The sequence below is a fragment of the Trichosurus vulpecula genome, chromosome 8 (assembly GCF_011100635.1).
Source record: "Trichosurus vulpecula isolate mTriVul1 chromosome 8, mTriVul1.pri, whole genome shotgun sequence".
NCBI lineage: Eukaryota > Metazoa > Chordata > Mammalia > Diprotodontia > Phalangeridae > Trichosurus > Trichosurus vulpecula.
The window spans coordinates 57,223,044-57,239,929 of NC_050580.1; the positions used below are offsets into that span (position 1 = coordinate 57,223,044).

The window sequence follows — 16,886 nt, forward strand, 5'->3', positions numbered from 1 at the left end:
TCATTTACAATGATCTTGGCTTTCAATTTGTGACTTTATACGGAGTAATTTCTGTTTTTAAAATTATTTTTAAACCAGTATTCTCATAGAAACATAGTAGGTATTAACCCCCTTTTCATATGTGTTAACACTGAGGTGCATTTGTGTGCCCCACATCAGGGTAGGCCCTTTCCTAGGAGAGCAGACTACAGATCATAGTATTCTGGGGCTCAGGTCCGTATTGTTTTTTCTCTTTTAAGAACTAACCAACCACAATGATTTGCCCCCAAATCCCAAGGAAGTATCTGACTATGTAAGTTCAACCCAAATCCCACCATCAGGAATTCATTTTATACTTGGCTAATATTCTCCCTATTTCAGAAAAGGTCCCATTTTCTTCTTGGGTTATCAGCCTTTTTTTTTTTTATTATTGTTATCATAGGGTATGCTTTCTCCCACATCTTGTCTCTGTTCTCAATATGTGGCATCCCAGATAGGGTCTTTCATTGTGTTTTATCTCAATTGAAATCACTGATATCTGTTATCAGCTACAGCTGCCATATTTGCCTCCTGAAAGAAAATTGACTGGCAACTAAACATTGTTAGCCCATTTACTTACCATTTTGGAAGATGACTTTACTGATTACTTAACAAAGATATCATTCGGGGTATAGTCACTTTTTACAAAAGACAAGCCAGCCCTTGTGGTTGACTCATTGCAATTCTGTGCAGAGTTCCAGTTTCCAGAAGTCCCTCCCCACCCTTTCCCATTTTCTCCTCAATTTGTAGGTCCAAGGTCTAAGATATATTAGACATTTCATTTTCCAGCTTTTAGGTGGTAGTTCACAGATCAGCAGCTAAAAATTTTAATCCCAAGTCTATTTGTGTGATAGGGTGTGCCTACCATACAGATTAGAGTGGTCTTATAGACAGACTGTGAGTAAAAAAGGACATCAAAATTTAAACTGTACCACCCCAGCATCAATGCTGTCCTTCAAGCAACTCATTATTAGTAAAATTTATTAATAATAATTCACATTCATATAATGCTTTAGGTTCTACTAAGTACTTCCTCACAACAACTATTATCTTTAGCTCATAGATGAGGCAGAGAACTACAAAAAATATTTTTTAGTATTTTATTTTTTCCAATTACATGTAAAAACTTTTTGACATTTGTTTTTAGAATTTTGAGTTCTGTATTCTCTCCCTCCCTCATGTCCCCCCTCATTGGGAAGAGAAGGCAAGCACTTTGATGCAGGTTATACATGTGCAGAGATAGAGACCATATCCATATTAACCATTTTGCAAAAGAAAACAGACCAAAAGAAAGAAGAAATTTTTTTTGTCTTTTTTTAAAGTATGCTTTGATTTGCATTCAGACTCCATCTATTGTTTCTCTGGAGGCAGATGAGCATTTTTCTTCCAGAGCCCTTTGGCCCTGGCTTCGATCATCGTATTGCTGAGAAGAGCTAGGGCTCCACGGTTGATCTTCATAACAGTGCTGCTGTTACTGTGTACACTGTTGGTTCTGCCCACTTCTCTTGTCTGTTCTTCTAAGTCTTACAAGAGATATTCTTGCTAGGGCACTGAAAAGCTGAAGATGAAATGAATGGGAACTTACCTGTCTCAGAGAGGTTAAGGGAGGCATAGCTCAGGACTAGAATTCAAGTTTCTGAGCTCCTAATTTTAATTCTTCTTGTTTTTCAGTTGTGTCTGACTCTTCATGACCCCATCTGGAGTTTTCTTGGCAAAGATACTGGAGCGGTTTGCCATTTCCTTCTCCAGCTCATTTGACAGATGAGGAAACTGAGGCAAAAAGGGTTAAGTGACTTGCCCAGGGTCACACAGCTAGTAGGTGTTTGAGGCCAGATTTGAACTTAGGTCTTCCTGACTCCAGGCCCACTGCTTTATCCATTGTTCCACCTAGCTGCCCCTGCAACTAATTTTAATGATACTATTTTAATATAATACATTTTTAAGAGAAGCAATATGGTAAAATGGGAAAAGTAAGTAGAGAACTAGGGTCTAGTAATCATTATGCTAACACTTTAGCTATCTGACTCTGACCTTGTGCAAATTACACTCTCTATGCTTCGGTTTCCTCATCTGTAAAGTAAGAAAATTAGACTGGATGTACTTGAAGATCCATTGCAGCTCTAATATACAATTCCATGCATGGGATAGGAAAAGATCTCAAAAAAAAAAAAAGCACGGACAGATGGTCCCTGTTCTTGTTTTTGTTCTGCCCTGACCCTGTCAAACTCATCTGTTCTTTGTAACTGTAGAGAGGTTGAGTGAGTCTGGGTATTTATGTCAGGCCTATCAGATGAGGCATCAGGAAGTGAGGTTGTAAATTCTGGAAAGAGCCGTTTGACACATGCATCAGGCTGCTCAGGTGATCACTCCCCAAAGATAGTATTAATTGAATGCTGGGTAAGCCTAGAACAGATCCTGTGGGGCCCAGCATGAGATGATGAAAGGGCAGTGCTTGGTACTGTGAACAGAGTTAGGGAAAGAGAATCAGGAACAACTCGGAGGAAGTGATGTGTTAACGTGTAACACACCCCTAATGCCCTAAGCCCTCTTCTTGGTTGCTATAAAATTTGTGTTTGTAAAAAAAGAAAAAATGGTCCATGGTTAAATATGCCTTTCCTCCCAGGCAGGACCAGAAGTTTGAATCATAGCACAGTTTCTATATATTTTCCAATCATTCCCACCACCCCATTACAGGTTGATATAAGTTTCACTAAAGCACTACATGCTCATCTGCAACCAATTCCACTATAAAATCTTTTACCTCTTCCTCTTGCTGCGAAACAAAGATTTAGCCCCTAAAGGGTAGCAGCTTAGGGAGTCTAAGTTTTATATGATCCCCTAATATGCTCCATAGTACTCTCTGTGATGCTCAAAACTATTCCAAAGAAATAATGGCTTACTCCCATGTTTTCCTTTTTTGTGCCAAAGAACTTTAAAGGACTATTGGCTTTTTTGTTTGTTTTTTTAAAAAATAGTTTCTCCAGTGCAAAGTATTTTGGGGCAGCTGTGTGTGAAGGGATCTTCGAGCCTTAGATTTCCTTTTCTTCCAAGTTCTCTTCTTCATTAGACTGAGCATTCTGCCTTTGGAGAAGCAGCTGTTTGTCCAGTTCCCGGAGCTGTTTGAGAAACCCGCGATTGGGCAGAACGCAGCGATTCTTGGCGACTTGTTGGATGGCCTCCACCACTGTCATGTTCCTGTAAATCATCAGGTATGCCAAGACCAAGGTAGCCGAGCGACTACGGCCCATAGCACAGTGAACTAGAATTTTATCTGCAGAAAGAGGAGAGAAGAGAAAAAAGCTACACGTATCAGAAAAAGTGCCTCGAAAATAACCCCCTTCTCCCACCTCCCTAACAGCTTCTAAGCAAGGTTTTCCAAACTACTGTGCTAGGAAACCTTATCAATCAAGCAACGAATATTAAGCACCAACTACGGGCCAGGCACTGTTCTAGATGCTAGGGCTACAGAGACAAAACCAAAATAATTCCTGCCCTCAGGGAGCATATAGTCAATTGAAGACCCTAGCAATTGACTATCTTGAATATCTTTCATAGAATCAAATACATACATATATATAAATGTGTGTGTATATGTATATATATATATATATATATATACACACACACACACACATACATATATATGTAAGCAAATGTTAAAACCTGCAAGAGAGACACAGGACAACCTTGGGGGGAAGGTACTAGCATCTGGGGCTACCAAGAAAGAGCCCACACAGAAAGTTCAAGAGGGAGAGCATTCCTGACATGAGGAATTGTCAGTACAAAGCAAAGATGGTGTGTCGTGTGTAAGGAAAAGCAATGAGGCCAGTTTGGGTGGCTGACTGGCTGTAGAATATATGAAGGGGAGTAATGTATGATAATCCTGGAATGGTAAGATAGGGTCAGTTTGCAAGAACTCTGAATGCCAAATGCTAGTAACGCTATTGCTGTTCTGATGATAATAGCTGGCATTTATATAGGCTTTTAGCTTTATAAAGCCCTTAATGCTGATTTACTCATTTGAGCCCCACAACCATACTATGAGGCAGGGACTGCTGGCATTATTATCTTCATTTTTATGGAAGAGAAACTGGGACTCAGGCTCAGGAACTTGCCTATGGTTACACAGCTAGTAAATACAGTGGGATCTGAACCCAGATTCTCCTAATTCTGAGCCTATCAGCTTTCGGCAAGGACTCGTTAGTTTTGTGACAGTCACTGACATCAGCATCCTGTTTGCAGAATGGGAGAGGGTGAAATGAATGGGACAGGTGTGATCCTCCTCAGGTGTTTCCACAACTACTGAATGAAGATTGGCAACTGAGTATGAGAGAAAGCTCCCCACAATAGGCAAGCCTTCTTTAATTCTTGTGGTTGGCTGTGCTAGGAGGGATCCCAAGCTCCTGGATTAGAATTTACTCCTGAAAGGTTAATTAGTTTCTTCCTGGCTATGGGTTAACCCTCACCTTGGTTGACCGTCACAAGCGTCAATCTCAAATGAGACGGTATGATATCACAGAAAGTCATCTGTCAGAAGCTGGAAAACCTGAGTTCTGGGTCCAGCTCCACTTCTTAACTATGTGACCTGGAGCAAATCACCTCATCTTTCTGAGCCTATTAATCCTCACCTGTTGAATGAAGATGTTAAGCTGGGACATTCCCGAAGTCCCTTACAGTTCTCTATAATTCTGCAAAGAACTGGGCAAAGAAATGTGACCGATCAGTGCAAGTCTGCTGCTAACCCTGACGAAACAATTCAAAATCAATCAATAAACTTTTAAAAAGTGCTTACTATGGTGCCAGGCACTGTGCTAAGTATGTCACATGGAGAAAACACTGCTTGAAGGTCAGAAGACTTGGATTCAAATCCTACTTCTGATGCTTAGTTTGAGACCTTGGGAAAGTCACAATCACCCAGCCTCAGTTTTTTTCATCTCCAAAATGGGGGGGCGGTGAACATGATGAATTCTGTGGTTCTTGTGTACCTTCAGACCTATTCAGAGGTGTGCCGGAGCCATCTCTGACCAGCTTGCCAGAGAAGATTGTTACATTTTCATTGTGAACATTTATACTTTAGAAATCAGCAAACACTACAAATCAGAGCTAGCTTGATTTGTTGATTGTCTAGACATAAGAAAACAATGGAGAACAAACACAGTTAATAATGCAGATTAAATTTAAAAGTGTCATGCATGCTTTTTTTGGAGAACTAGCTATTAAACATTTACCTGAACACCTCTACCCAAGGTCCTATATTAGGAACAGGGGGTCATTGACTTCTTTGTTACATACAGAAGACTTCACTCTATAAATACTTGTGTATACATTGTGCATGTATAGGTACATGCACATATGGTATGTGCACATGTGCATGTATCAGGTATATGGACATATCTATATAGAAATAAAGGCTTTGGTGTGTATATTTGGCACCCATCCAGCAGAACCTGTACCCAGCCCATGAACTGTCTGGTTACCTTTCCAGGATGTCCCTCCCAGTGCCTTACATTAACCCCTCAAGCTAACCAGCTTCTGCCAAAAAAAAATACGTCAAGGTGGTCAGCTACTTATTCCGTTACCAACTCAGACAAATCTGTTTTCTGCTTTTATTCTGGGCATTTCTTTGCTCAGGGAGGAGACAAGATTATTCCTTGCCAATAACTCCTCGATTCAGGGGGCTCAGGGGCATGGGCAGAATCTCTAGGGTCTAGTTCTCAATATGGACTCTAGAGCTGGGTAACTGACAAGCCCAACTCCAAGGATGAGTCTCTTCAGTTTCCCTCTTAATCTCCCAGATTGTTCTAGGGGCCCCCCACAACTGGAGCGCCTCTTCCTCTCGTGGAAAAAAAAGGGTAATTCTTTTTGTCATGACCCAATATTTGAAACAGATGAAAACTGCAGTTCATTTAGCCATCCACTCTGCTAACAAGAGCTCTTAGCACAGGAAGGAGTGGCCAGGGGATCCTCAGGGAGGAAAGGGAGAAGAAAAACTTAAACATTAGACCCTGGAGCTGAACTTTATTTTGGAGAGAAGGGTATTAATACTCTCCTCTGCTGTTTGCTGTGTTGATCTCCCGGGAACAAAGGGCCTGTCTCCTTAGAGGCAGTTGGGGATTTGACCCAAGGTCCAAGGACTTTTTTGAATTAGGCCTGGGGAACATCTCTTTCACATCCCTCCCCACCCCCTACCCCCATTTTATTGGTCATGGAAACAATCAGTTAGAGGCAGCCTGATAGAGTAGAAACAGCCCTGAACTGAGAGGGTCAAGACCTAGGTTTCAATGCCAGTCATGAATTTTGTGACCTTTTCTTTACTGAGCTATTGTAAGGATCCAAAGAGATCATGTAGGTAAAGCCCTTTGTAAGCTGACAAGCACTCTACAAACATCCCTGATCTCTAAAGCCCCTTCCAGGGGATTGCCTATTTCACCCCAGAATTAGGTTGAGGCAGTGATTCCCCTTTTTTTTCCCCAAAGGGCGCCTGATTGATCAGAGATCTTACAAGATCCTGCATGATTTAGCTGCCACCTGGGCCTTGGGTAAGATACTAAACTGTTTAGAATTTCCATAATGAGTCTAAATTCAGGACTGAGACCTATGGTGAATTTCTTTACTTTTAGAAAATGAAATGACTCTGCTTCTTCATTTCTGTGTACCACCAACCAAAGTAAAAAGAAACTTAGAGAAAGACCAACTTGAAAGGCTGTCTTCAGAGCACTGCTCCAAGAATCTGTGGTTGGCAACTTCACATTTTTATCAGTGACTTAGATAAAGATATAGATGGCATTCTTATCAGATTTGCAGGTGACACAGATCTAAGGAGAGACGCTAGCACATTGGATGACAAGAGTCAGGATACAAAAAAAAAAAATCTTGAAAATTGAGAGCGTTGGGCTCAATCTAACAAGACTCATATTTCCAATAGGGGGATGGTGTGGGGCAAAGATCTCTGCATTAGTGGCCTGGGTTCTAGCTAAGCCTCTGCATCTCATTCTCCATGTGACCTGGATCACTTCATGTCCTTGGGTTTCATTTTCTTATTTGTGAAATGAAGAGTGTTGAACTAAATGAATTTCCTGTTCCCTTGTGGTTCTAACTGTGATTCTCCTAAGTGATTTTTGTTATCTGGGACAGTTAGCCAATCCAGATATACTGAACATGTGCTGTTGGATGGACATAATAGGACTTGGACACGTCATCCTGGGCATTCCAAATCCAGGAGCTACTCAGTCTAAAGCCATGTGACCTGGCCATCATGTCAATCAGGGCATTCCGAATCCATGTGCTGCTGGGCTAAAGCGATATGACCTAGACATTCTATACATGCTTACAAGGATTCCAGAAATAAGTCAGCACGACCTCGTGTGCATTTCAAAGAGAGTGTGGGCAAGACGGGCAGATGAGGAACAATCCAGAGGCTTGAAGGAAGAAGAGCAGCAGCAAAGTGTACAAAAATCTGTCTAGGAGGGAGAAAAATGTCTTGCCTTTTGGACATGTTGTCCATCAACACTTGTTACATCAAAAGAATATTAATAAATGGTGAATGATCCCAGGCCAAGGGAGCTGTGATTGGGCCTCTGCGTGACTCGGCCTAGAGCTGGTGCAGGATGCTCTTATGACCCTGACTACATCATGAGAGTATATTTAGCAGACAGTACCAAGGAGTAAATACAAAACAGGTAACTACAGAGAGTGCTAATACTCAGGCACTAAGAGCAAAGAAATCATGCTGACCTTGATCCGGCAAGATCATTAAGCCCCACTCCCTGTCTCCCAGCAGGCTGATCTAATTGCCTGATCCATCCTGTACCATATGCCTGATCTGACCTGCATACATCCACATCCACTTACCCCTTTCCATCATGTGGATGCCTGCGGCAATCTACCCTATGTGCTCCTACAAGCCCGGGGAATGCAGATAAGACACATCTTCCCCCACCCCTTGTAAGCCTGATGGACGCTGAGTAACCACAGCTTTATCCTGAGATGCCATAGTTTGGAGTCTGTGGATGTGCCAGTGTTCTTTCTATTTGCAAATGACCTTTAAGGTGAGCCTGCTCTGCTTTTAGAGGGTACAATATGAATTTAGGGCAAATTTCAAATTTCTTTTTTGCTTTATAGAGGCTTGTGATACTTTTCATTCCCTTTTCATTTTTAATTCTTCCAATGCCTAATGTCTTATTTGACATTCGAGATAACATGGTATATAGCATTTAGGGAGCTGGCCTCATAGTCAAGAAACCTTGGATTCCAGTCCTTCCTCCGATACATACAGGTTGTGTGACCCTGGACAAGTCTGTGACCCTCTCCATGTTCTAGACAACTCTCTCAGACTATAAATTGCAGAATGGGTATAGAGAGAACTTCCTCATTGAGAGTGCCCTATACCTAATGAAATCATAGGTTCAGTCAACAAACAAAAGCTAGCATGTAGCTCTTTAAAAATATGTGCGTGTCCTAACAAACATACCACCACATAATACATGCAAACACCATCTGAACACATTTTGAAAAAGCCCAGTTATCAAATATTTTTGAGCAGCAGGCTTGGAGTCCGAAGACTCCTGGTTCAAATCCTGCCTATCTCTGTGACTCTGAACAAATCATTTAAAACTCTGAGTCTCAGTTTCCTTGTCTGTAAAATCAGGGAAATGACACCTGAACTCACCTCGCTGGGTGATTGTGACAGGGAAAGTGCTTTGCAAAACTTAAAACACTCTACATGATATTATCATGGCTTTTCCAAGTGAGAAAGTTGACTCCAGCTACTCTCAAGGAAAATCACGCATTGTGATGTGCTGACCACGTACCTTAGGCATCCACAAGCTTGTTTTTAACATATTTTGATAACTTTATTTCTAAGTAGCTGCTTTCCTTTGTAATCCTCTGTATTTTGTTTGACATATTTAAAAACATCAGTCTGAGAAGGGAGAGGAGAGAAAGGGAAGCATTTATGAAGTGTTTGCAATGCGCCAGACACTGGACTAATTAACACATTACAAATACTATCTCATTTGATCCCTACCATGACCTTACAAGGTAGGTGCTATTACGATCCCCATTTTACACTTGAGGAAACAGGCAGACAATGGTGAAGTGACTTGCCCAGGGTCACACAAAGAAGTTTCTGAGGATTTGATTTGAACTCAGGTCTTCCTGACTCCAGACCCAGTGCTCTGTCAACTGTAGGAGTCCATAGACTTCACCAAATACTACCAAAGGGGTCCAGGATATATACAAAAAGCCCAAGAACCCCAATTCTACTTAAATTTCTCAGCCTCTCAGATTTCTGATCCTGCCTAAGGATCCAAAGCTCTCTCTCACATTTAATTAAAAGAGCAGTCTACAGTTAGCGATGTCTAAAGCTGTACTAACATTTCAATTTTATGGTATTTTCATCATTCTACTGAAAAGGTGGTAAATGGGGTATGATTTTGCCCAGCGCTGATGTTAGTGTCACTCGGGTATCCTTTGTGACTGGGGAACCTCACACCCACTTTACACAACAGCCCTAGCTGCTCTAAGTCACAGGTTCATGACGTAGATCCAGCCATGAGGACTCTCGAGTTACCTCCGGAGCTATTTCCAGTTTTTGTGTGGTAACGAACAGGTTTAGTAACTGGAGACCGTCAATTATGTGACATCCCTACCAAGATATGTGGTCATTGGGACTAATTGGTGAGGCAAGTGAATAGAAATCTGAATTCTGCTTATAAAGGTACCAACAAACCCAACATGCCTTTACCTGCTGGAAACACACAGAAGTGCCACCAAAATAGTACATAGTCCTATGTGTGATAAACGATTTTTGCCCTTCTCTCTCCCTCATGGATACCCAGAGGCCTTTGCCTGGGTTGACAGCTATGGTAAAATACAATTTGTGATCAGTTTCCAAGGCTGTCATATTTAAAAGGACTATCATAATTATCATTAAGAAACTCTCACTAGATCTCACCATGTGCACCAAATATCATCCTATAATTGATTTCCCCTTCTCAACGTCCTTGGAAAAGTTGTCTGTGCTCAGGACCTCCTTCTACTCTCTTCTGAACACTCTGGCTTCCAACCTCATCACCCAACTGAAACTGCTCTCTCCAAAGTTACCAGTGCTCTCTTAACTGCAAAATCTGATGGCTTTTTCTTAGTCCTCCTCTCTCTTGGCATCTCTGCAGCATTTGGCACCAGTGAACACCCTCTCCTCCCCTACATGCTCACTCCGTCTTCTCTGGGTTTTCATAAATCTACTCTGTGTTGTCCTCCTACCTGCGGGACCACTCCTTAATCTCCTTTGCTGGGTCTTCATCCATGGCGTGCCTACCCATTGTGGGTGTCCCCAAGGATTTGTCCTCTTTTCCCTCTGTACTGTCTCACTTGGTGAACCCATCAGTTTCCAATTATCATCTCTATGTAGATGAGGCTCACATCTGTTTATCCATCCCATATCTCCCCTGAGCTTCAGTCCATGCCACTGACAACTGACACTGACATTTTCAAATGGCTATTCCATAAGCATCTCAATATGTCCAAAAGAGAATACGTCTTTACCCCCAGACCTGCCCCTCCTCTGCATTTCACGAATGTTTGCAATCTTGATGTCATCTTTCACCACTTATTCTCATTTATTCCACATATCTAACCATTTGCCAAATCTTGGGGGAAAAAATTTATAGACAGTTTCTCAGATAAAGGCCTCGTATCTCAAATATATAGAGAACTTTGTCAAATTTATAAGAATATGAGTCATCCCCAATTGACAAATGGCCAAAGGTTAAGAGTAGGTGATTTTTGGAAGAAGAAATCAAAGCTATATTTAATCATATTTAAAAATGCTTTTTAAATTTAAATTTAAAAAGTCATTATTGATTAGAGAAATACAAAATGAAAACAACTTTGAGATACCATCTCCTACCTATCAAATTGGCTAAAATGATTGAAGGAGGAAATGACAAATGTTGGAAGGGATGTGGAAAAATTAGGACACTAATTCACTGTTGATGGAACTGTGAACTGATCCAACCATTTTGGAGGGCAATCTGGAAATATGCCCAAAGAGTTCTAAAACTACGTACACCCTTTGACCTATTAGGTCTGTTTCCCAAGGTGATCAGGGAAAAAAGAAAAGAACTGATATCTTCTAAAATATTTATAGCAGCTCTCTTTGTGGTGGCAAAGAACTGGAGATTGAGGGGATGCCCATCAGTTGGAGAAGGGCTGAACAAGTCATGGTATATAATTGTGCTGAAATGCTATTGTGCCGGAAGAAATGGAAGAAATGATGAGGTGGTTGATTTCAGAAAAGCATGGGAAGACCTGCATGAACTGAAGAATGAAATGAGCAGGACCAAGACAGTGGTGTATATTGTAACAGCAACAATGTTCAAAAACTAACTGAATGATTAAACTATTCTGAGCAAGGTGGATATTCAGATCAACTACAAAGGACCTATGAAGGAAGATGCCATCCACCTCCAGAGAAAGAACTGATACATGGAAGGGTGTACTATATAGTTTCTCATATGTATCTCTGTCAAATATTGGTGCTTTCTAGTACAGGTTTGGAAGTGATAGAAGGAGGGAGACAGTCTGGAACACAAAATGTAAAAAATAAATTTTTTTTTAAAATCCCCTTCTGTCCACTCACACAGCCATCATGCTAGCTTAGGCCTTCATCATCTCCCACCTGGACAATTGCAACAGCCTCCTGTTTGGACTCTGCTTCCAATCTCTTCTCTCTAAGCCATTTCCACACAACTACCAAAATGATTTTCCTAAAACATAAATCTGACCACATCCCCCTTCTCCTTCACTCAGTAAACTCCAACGGCTCGCTTTTCCTTTGAGGATCAAATACAAACTCCTCTATTTAAAGATCTTGACAGCCTGTCCCCTTGCCATCTTTCCAGTCTTTTAATAGGTCACTCACCTCCACACACTCCATAGTCCAGTCATCCTGGCCAACACTTGGGTCATATGTAATGTTTCATCTCCCATGTCCTTTGCTTTTCTGTCCCCTACGCCATGAATGTTCTCCTTCCTGATCTCTTCCTCTTAGAATCTCTGGCTTCCTTCAAAACAGCTAAAGCACCATCTCCCATGGGAAACCTTTCCTAGTCCTCCCTGCCCCCGCTACACCCATTCATTGGTGCTTCCCCATCTTAAGCCACTTTCCATCTACTTTGTATGTATCATGTACGTACCAATCCATGTACCTGTCATGTTCTCCCATTAGAACGTAAAATCTCTGAGAGCAAGGACAATTTTTATATTTTCTTTATACCCTCGGTGCTTAGCACAGTGCCTGACACATAGTAAATGCATAATCAATGCTTTCTGAATGGTCAGTTCATTGATTTGGGAACTTGAGCATTAGCAGCTCAAAGCACAAAACCTTTAAGAAAAAAAATGCGATCTGTCTTGGAAGAAGGCAAGGGCATCGGCTGCCTTCCTCAGTTTGAGCTGGTCAGGCATAGAAAAGGAGACTAGAACTTTGGAATAGACCACCTAGGTGTGGAGAGTTTTGAAAGTCAGCAGAAAAACCTGAAGTTTCTCCACTGGTTCCTTCTTAAGCCACCTATTGGTTTTCCCCACACCAGAAGTAACCGCCTGCCAGTTGCCTTGGGTCCAGATTTTGTCGATTATGCAACTGCTCTTAAAACTCTGGAGACGAGCCCTCCTGCTAGGAGGTCAGCGAATAACAAATTTCAGTCATCAGGCTGGGAACTTAAAAAGACATTAATGTTTCCAGCTATTTTCTGTCAGTGCTCACAAGCCCCTGCTGTCTTGGAGATGACTGGGGCAGAGCCTTATGTTCTGAGTTAAATCTGCTATTTATCAGATACAGATAAATAGCATCTCATCCTCGGTCCCACAGTTCCCCACCAGTGCCTGCCATAATTGCAACTCCATCACCCAGCCTATACCTGTTCAGTCACCCCTTGCAACAGACACCTTCTCATGTGGTTTGGTGATACAGCAGCCTCAGCCTTTCCTGCCTATGGTGGTCTCCTACCATGGTGCCCACTGCATTTTGAGAGCCGATGGCTCGTCTGCAAACAGTATATACAGACCGGCCCCTGGCCCTTCTCCTTACTCCTATCACTTTGGAGAGCAGTATCGATGAACTCTGCAGCTGAATAAAAGAACTCGCTGAGGTTGAAGGTGGGGAGGTCGTCGGCTTCCACTCCATGGTACTCGATGGCCATGTCTCTGTAGTACTCTGGGCCCGTGTCTACATTCCATCGGCCGTGGGCAGCATTCAAGATGTGGGTGAAGCCAGATTTCTCTAAACTGTACCGGTCCAGTGCTGTGGCCCTGTGGAACACAGTAGAGGATATTGTGAGCTGCTTTCTGCAACTCCAAGGAGCAATCACTACGTGCACCGTAACCGAAGCACCAAACCCAGCTAATACTCAGTGGTTTTCACAGGCTCAGAATTCAGGTTTTGGAAGGGCCCTCAGCAGCTTTCCAGTCTAACCTATACAAGAAAGGGATTCCCACCATAATAAATGTTCATCTAGTCAAGAGCGCCTCCTTTCAATTAAGCACAGCTCGTGGCTCATAGCAAGTGCAATCAACGCTTGTTGACTGGCTAGAAGGGAACTTACTATCTCCCAAGGCAGTCCATTCGACAGATGGGCACCTCTAATCATTAGGAAGCTTTTCCTTACCTCAAGTCCAAGTTAGCCTGTTGGCAACCTTCATCTCTTGTTCTTAGCTCTCCCTTCTGGGGCTAGACAGAACAAAATGAATCCGTCTTCCATGACACAGCCCTTCAAACACTTGAAGTGTGTTCCCCACCCCCATCCAAGTCTTCTCTAGATAAACATCCCCCCTTCTTTCAAATGGTCCTCATACCAATCCCCCTGCCCTCTCTCATCAATGTTTGGTGTTTTGTTTTTTAAGCTGTGGTATCCACATACCTAACAGGGTTTCCATTCAAAAAATTTTTAATAATTAATTTATTTTTAGTTTTAACCATTCATTTCCATAAGATTTTGAGTTCCCAATTTTCTCGCCATCCCTACAAACTAATACACGCTCTATATATATACATTCATATTAAACTTATTTTCACATTAGTCATGTTGCAAAGAAGAATTAGAACCAATGGGAGAAACCATGAGAAAGAAGAAAGGAAAAAAAAGGAAAAAGAGCAAATAGCATGCTTTTAGAATCTGCATTTAGATTTTAGATTCCATAGTTCTTTTTCTGGATGTGGACAGCATTTTCCATCATGAATCATTTGGAGTTGTCATAGATCCTTATATTGCTAAGCAGAGAGGAGTCTATCAAAGTTAGTCATTGCACAATGTTGCTGTTACTGTGTACAATGTTCTCCTGGTTCTGCTCACTTCACTCAACATCAGTTCATGTAAGCCATTCCAGGTTTTTCTTTTTTTATTATTAATTTATTTATTTTTAGTTTTCAACATTCACTTCCATAAGTTTTAAATTTTCTCCCCCTTCCCCCTCCTCTCTCCCCAAGAAGGCATGCAGTCTGCTATGGGCTCTACACATACCTTCCTATTAAACACATTCTCACATTAGTCATGTGGCATGGAAGAATTATAACAAATGGGAGAAAGCATGAGACGGAAAAACAAAACAAAAAAAGAAAATAGTCTGCTTCGCTCTGCATTCAGATTCCATAGTTCTTTCTCTGGATATGGATGGTATTTTCCATTGTGAGTCCTTTGAAATTGTTTTAGGTCCTTGCATTGCTGAGAAGAACGAAATCTATCAAAGTCAGTCTTGCACATTGTGGCTGTTACTGTGTATAATATTCTTCTGGTTCTGCTCACTTCACTCAGCATCAGTTCATATAAGTCTTTCCAGGTTTTTCTGAAATCTGCCTGCTCATCATTTCTTATAGCAAAATAGTATTCCATTACATTCATATACCACAGCTTGTTCAGCCATTCCCCAATTGATGAACATCCCCTTAATTTCCAATTTTTTGGTCACTACAAAAAGAGCTGCTATAAATATTTTTGTACATGTGGGTCTTTTTCCTCTTTTTATGACCACTTTAGGATATAGACCTAGAAGTGGTATTGCTGGGTCAAAGGGTATGCGCAGTTTTATAGCCTTTTGTGCATAGTTCCAAATTGCTCTCCAGAATGGTTTGATTAGTTCACAACTTCACCAACAATGCATTAGTGTTCCAGTTTTCCCACGTCTTCTCCAACAAAAAAATGTTTTTATCTGGGAATCCCTGGAAAATTCTTCTTGTAGCTACAAGTTTCTTCAGTGCAACAGTTTCCTCCAAAACATCGAATATTTGATATGAATAACAAATTTACCAATCCAGTGAAATTGCTCTTACTAAAACTTCATGCATTTGCGGGGGGGGGGGGGGGTAGTCAACACAATGACTGGCCTTATGGCTAATAATCGAAAAGAGCTGGTAGTATAGGCTCTTTTCTATCCCAGTGTGACCTAGCCACCCAAAAGCTCATATCTCCTCTCCCTCGGGTCCATTTTCATCCAAGGCTGCCTTGTCTGTGATTTTCTTCTCCCTGTTCCATCAGAGTTGATTCCAGGGTAGAATGTTTCACACGAGAAGGAACACAATAGTATTTGCTGTGCATTTGAAGATATTTGCAAACAGATGATTAAAACAGTGGCCCAAGGAGAGGATGGACCCTGCCAGATTTTCTCTGGCCTGATCTTGGCTCTACCACAGGATCCATGGAGCTCCTCTTCTGCTTTTAATTTTTCTTCTTAAGAAACCTGGTTTTCATTGTTTAGATTTGTTCCTAAGTGGATATACAACAAACAATAAAATAATTTTGTTTTCAGGTCACAGATCTGTGCTTAATTAAAACCCCTGCTAATATCATCCAACTCACTAGCAGGCAATGGGCTGCTTTGTAGTAGAACTCAGTGGAAAAATGAGACTAAGCTGTCCATGAAAGGAAAGATCATATAAATCATGAAGTCTTAAATCTGGCTACAGCAGTTGCATTTCAACCTTATAAATGGCAATTTGGTCAATGTCAAAGACTGGGTCACATAAATGACGAATGTCAGTGTTTGATGTGGCCACATTTTAGTCATGAATTTAACAAATATATACCAAGTGCCTACTATGTTCAAGGCATTGGGTGTGCCAGATACTGGGGGAGATACAAAGGCAGACATGGAACAGACCCTGCTCTCCAAGAATGTTCAAACTAACAGAGAAAGGATGCACACAGCAACAACAGATAAAAAGGAGATTGATAACAGTGCAAACGAGAGGACCAGGCACGTGCTATCATACATTGGAGGAAGGAGAGATTGCACTCCCTGGGAGTGCCAAAGAAGATTTCATGGCAGGATTGGCACCTGTGTTGGGCCTGAAAGGAAGGGATTTCAGCAGACAGATGAAGAGGTGGTCCAGTAGGAAGACAAATGGCTTTGGAGTCAGAAGACCTGGGTTCAAATAAGCTACTTATTATGGGGGCAAGGTAATGGCATGGGGCTGGGCCTGGGGACAGGAAGATTGTGTTCAAAAGATTTAGTAGCTGTGTGACCTTGGCCAAGTCATATAACTGTTGCCTGCCTCAGTTTCCTCATCTGTAAAATTAAAGCGTTGAACTAGATGACTCTGAATGTTCCTTTCAGCTCTAAGTCTGTGTATGATTCAAGTGTATTCAAGTGTGTATCACTCAAGTGATAGATGTGGAATCAGGAGACTTAGGTCCAAATTGTCCCCTCCAATACTTGTTAGCAGTGTGACTACAGCCCAGTTGGAACCTCTCAAAACCTCAGTTCCCTTACCTATAGAATGGGGATACTATCAACAAGGGAGATTGGGAAGGGCTCCCCATAAGAAGGGGCCCCAAAAGTTGATCATTGAAGGAATCTGGTTCAAAGAGGCAGAA

At 41.6% G+C, this 16,886-nt stretch overlaps 1 protein-coding gene across 1 annotated transcript in view; it reads right to left on the reverse strand.

The window, feature by feature from the left end:
* Positions 1-3,047: 3,047 nt before the first annotated feature.
* Positions 3,048-16,886, reverse strand: part of DUSP29 (dual specificity phosphatase 29) — a 32,920-nt gene continuing 19,081 nt past the window's right edge. The window contains exons 3-4 of the mRNA XM_036737254.1: positions 13,109-13,329; positions 3,048-3,289 (exon numbers count right to left, since the gene is read on the reverse strand). Of these exons, the coding sequence (XP_036593149.1) occupies positions 3,048-3,289; positions 13,109-13,329 (463 nt within the window). The remainder of the gene's footprint in view (positions 3,290-13,108; positions 13,330-16,886) is intronic.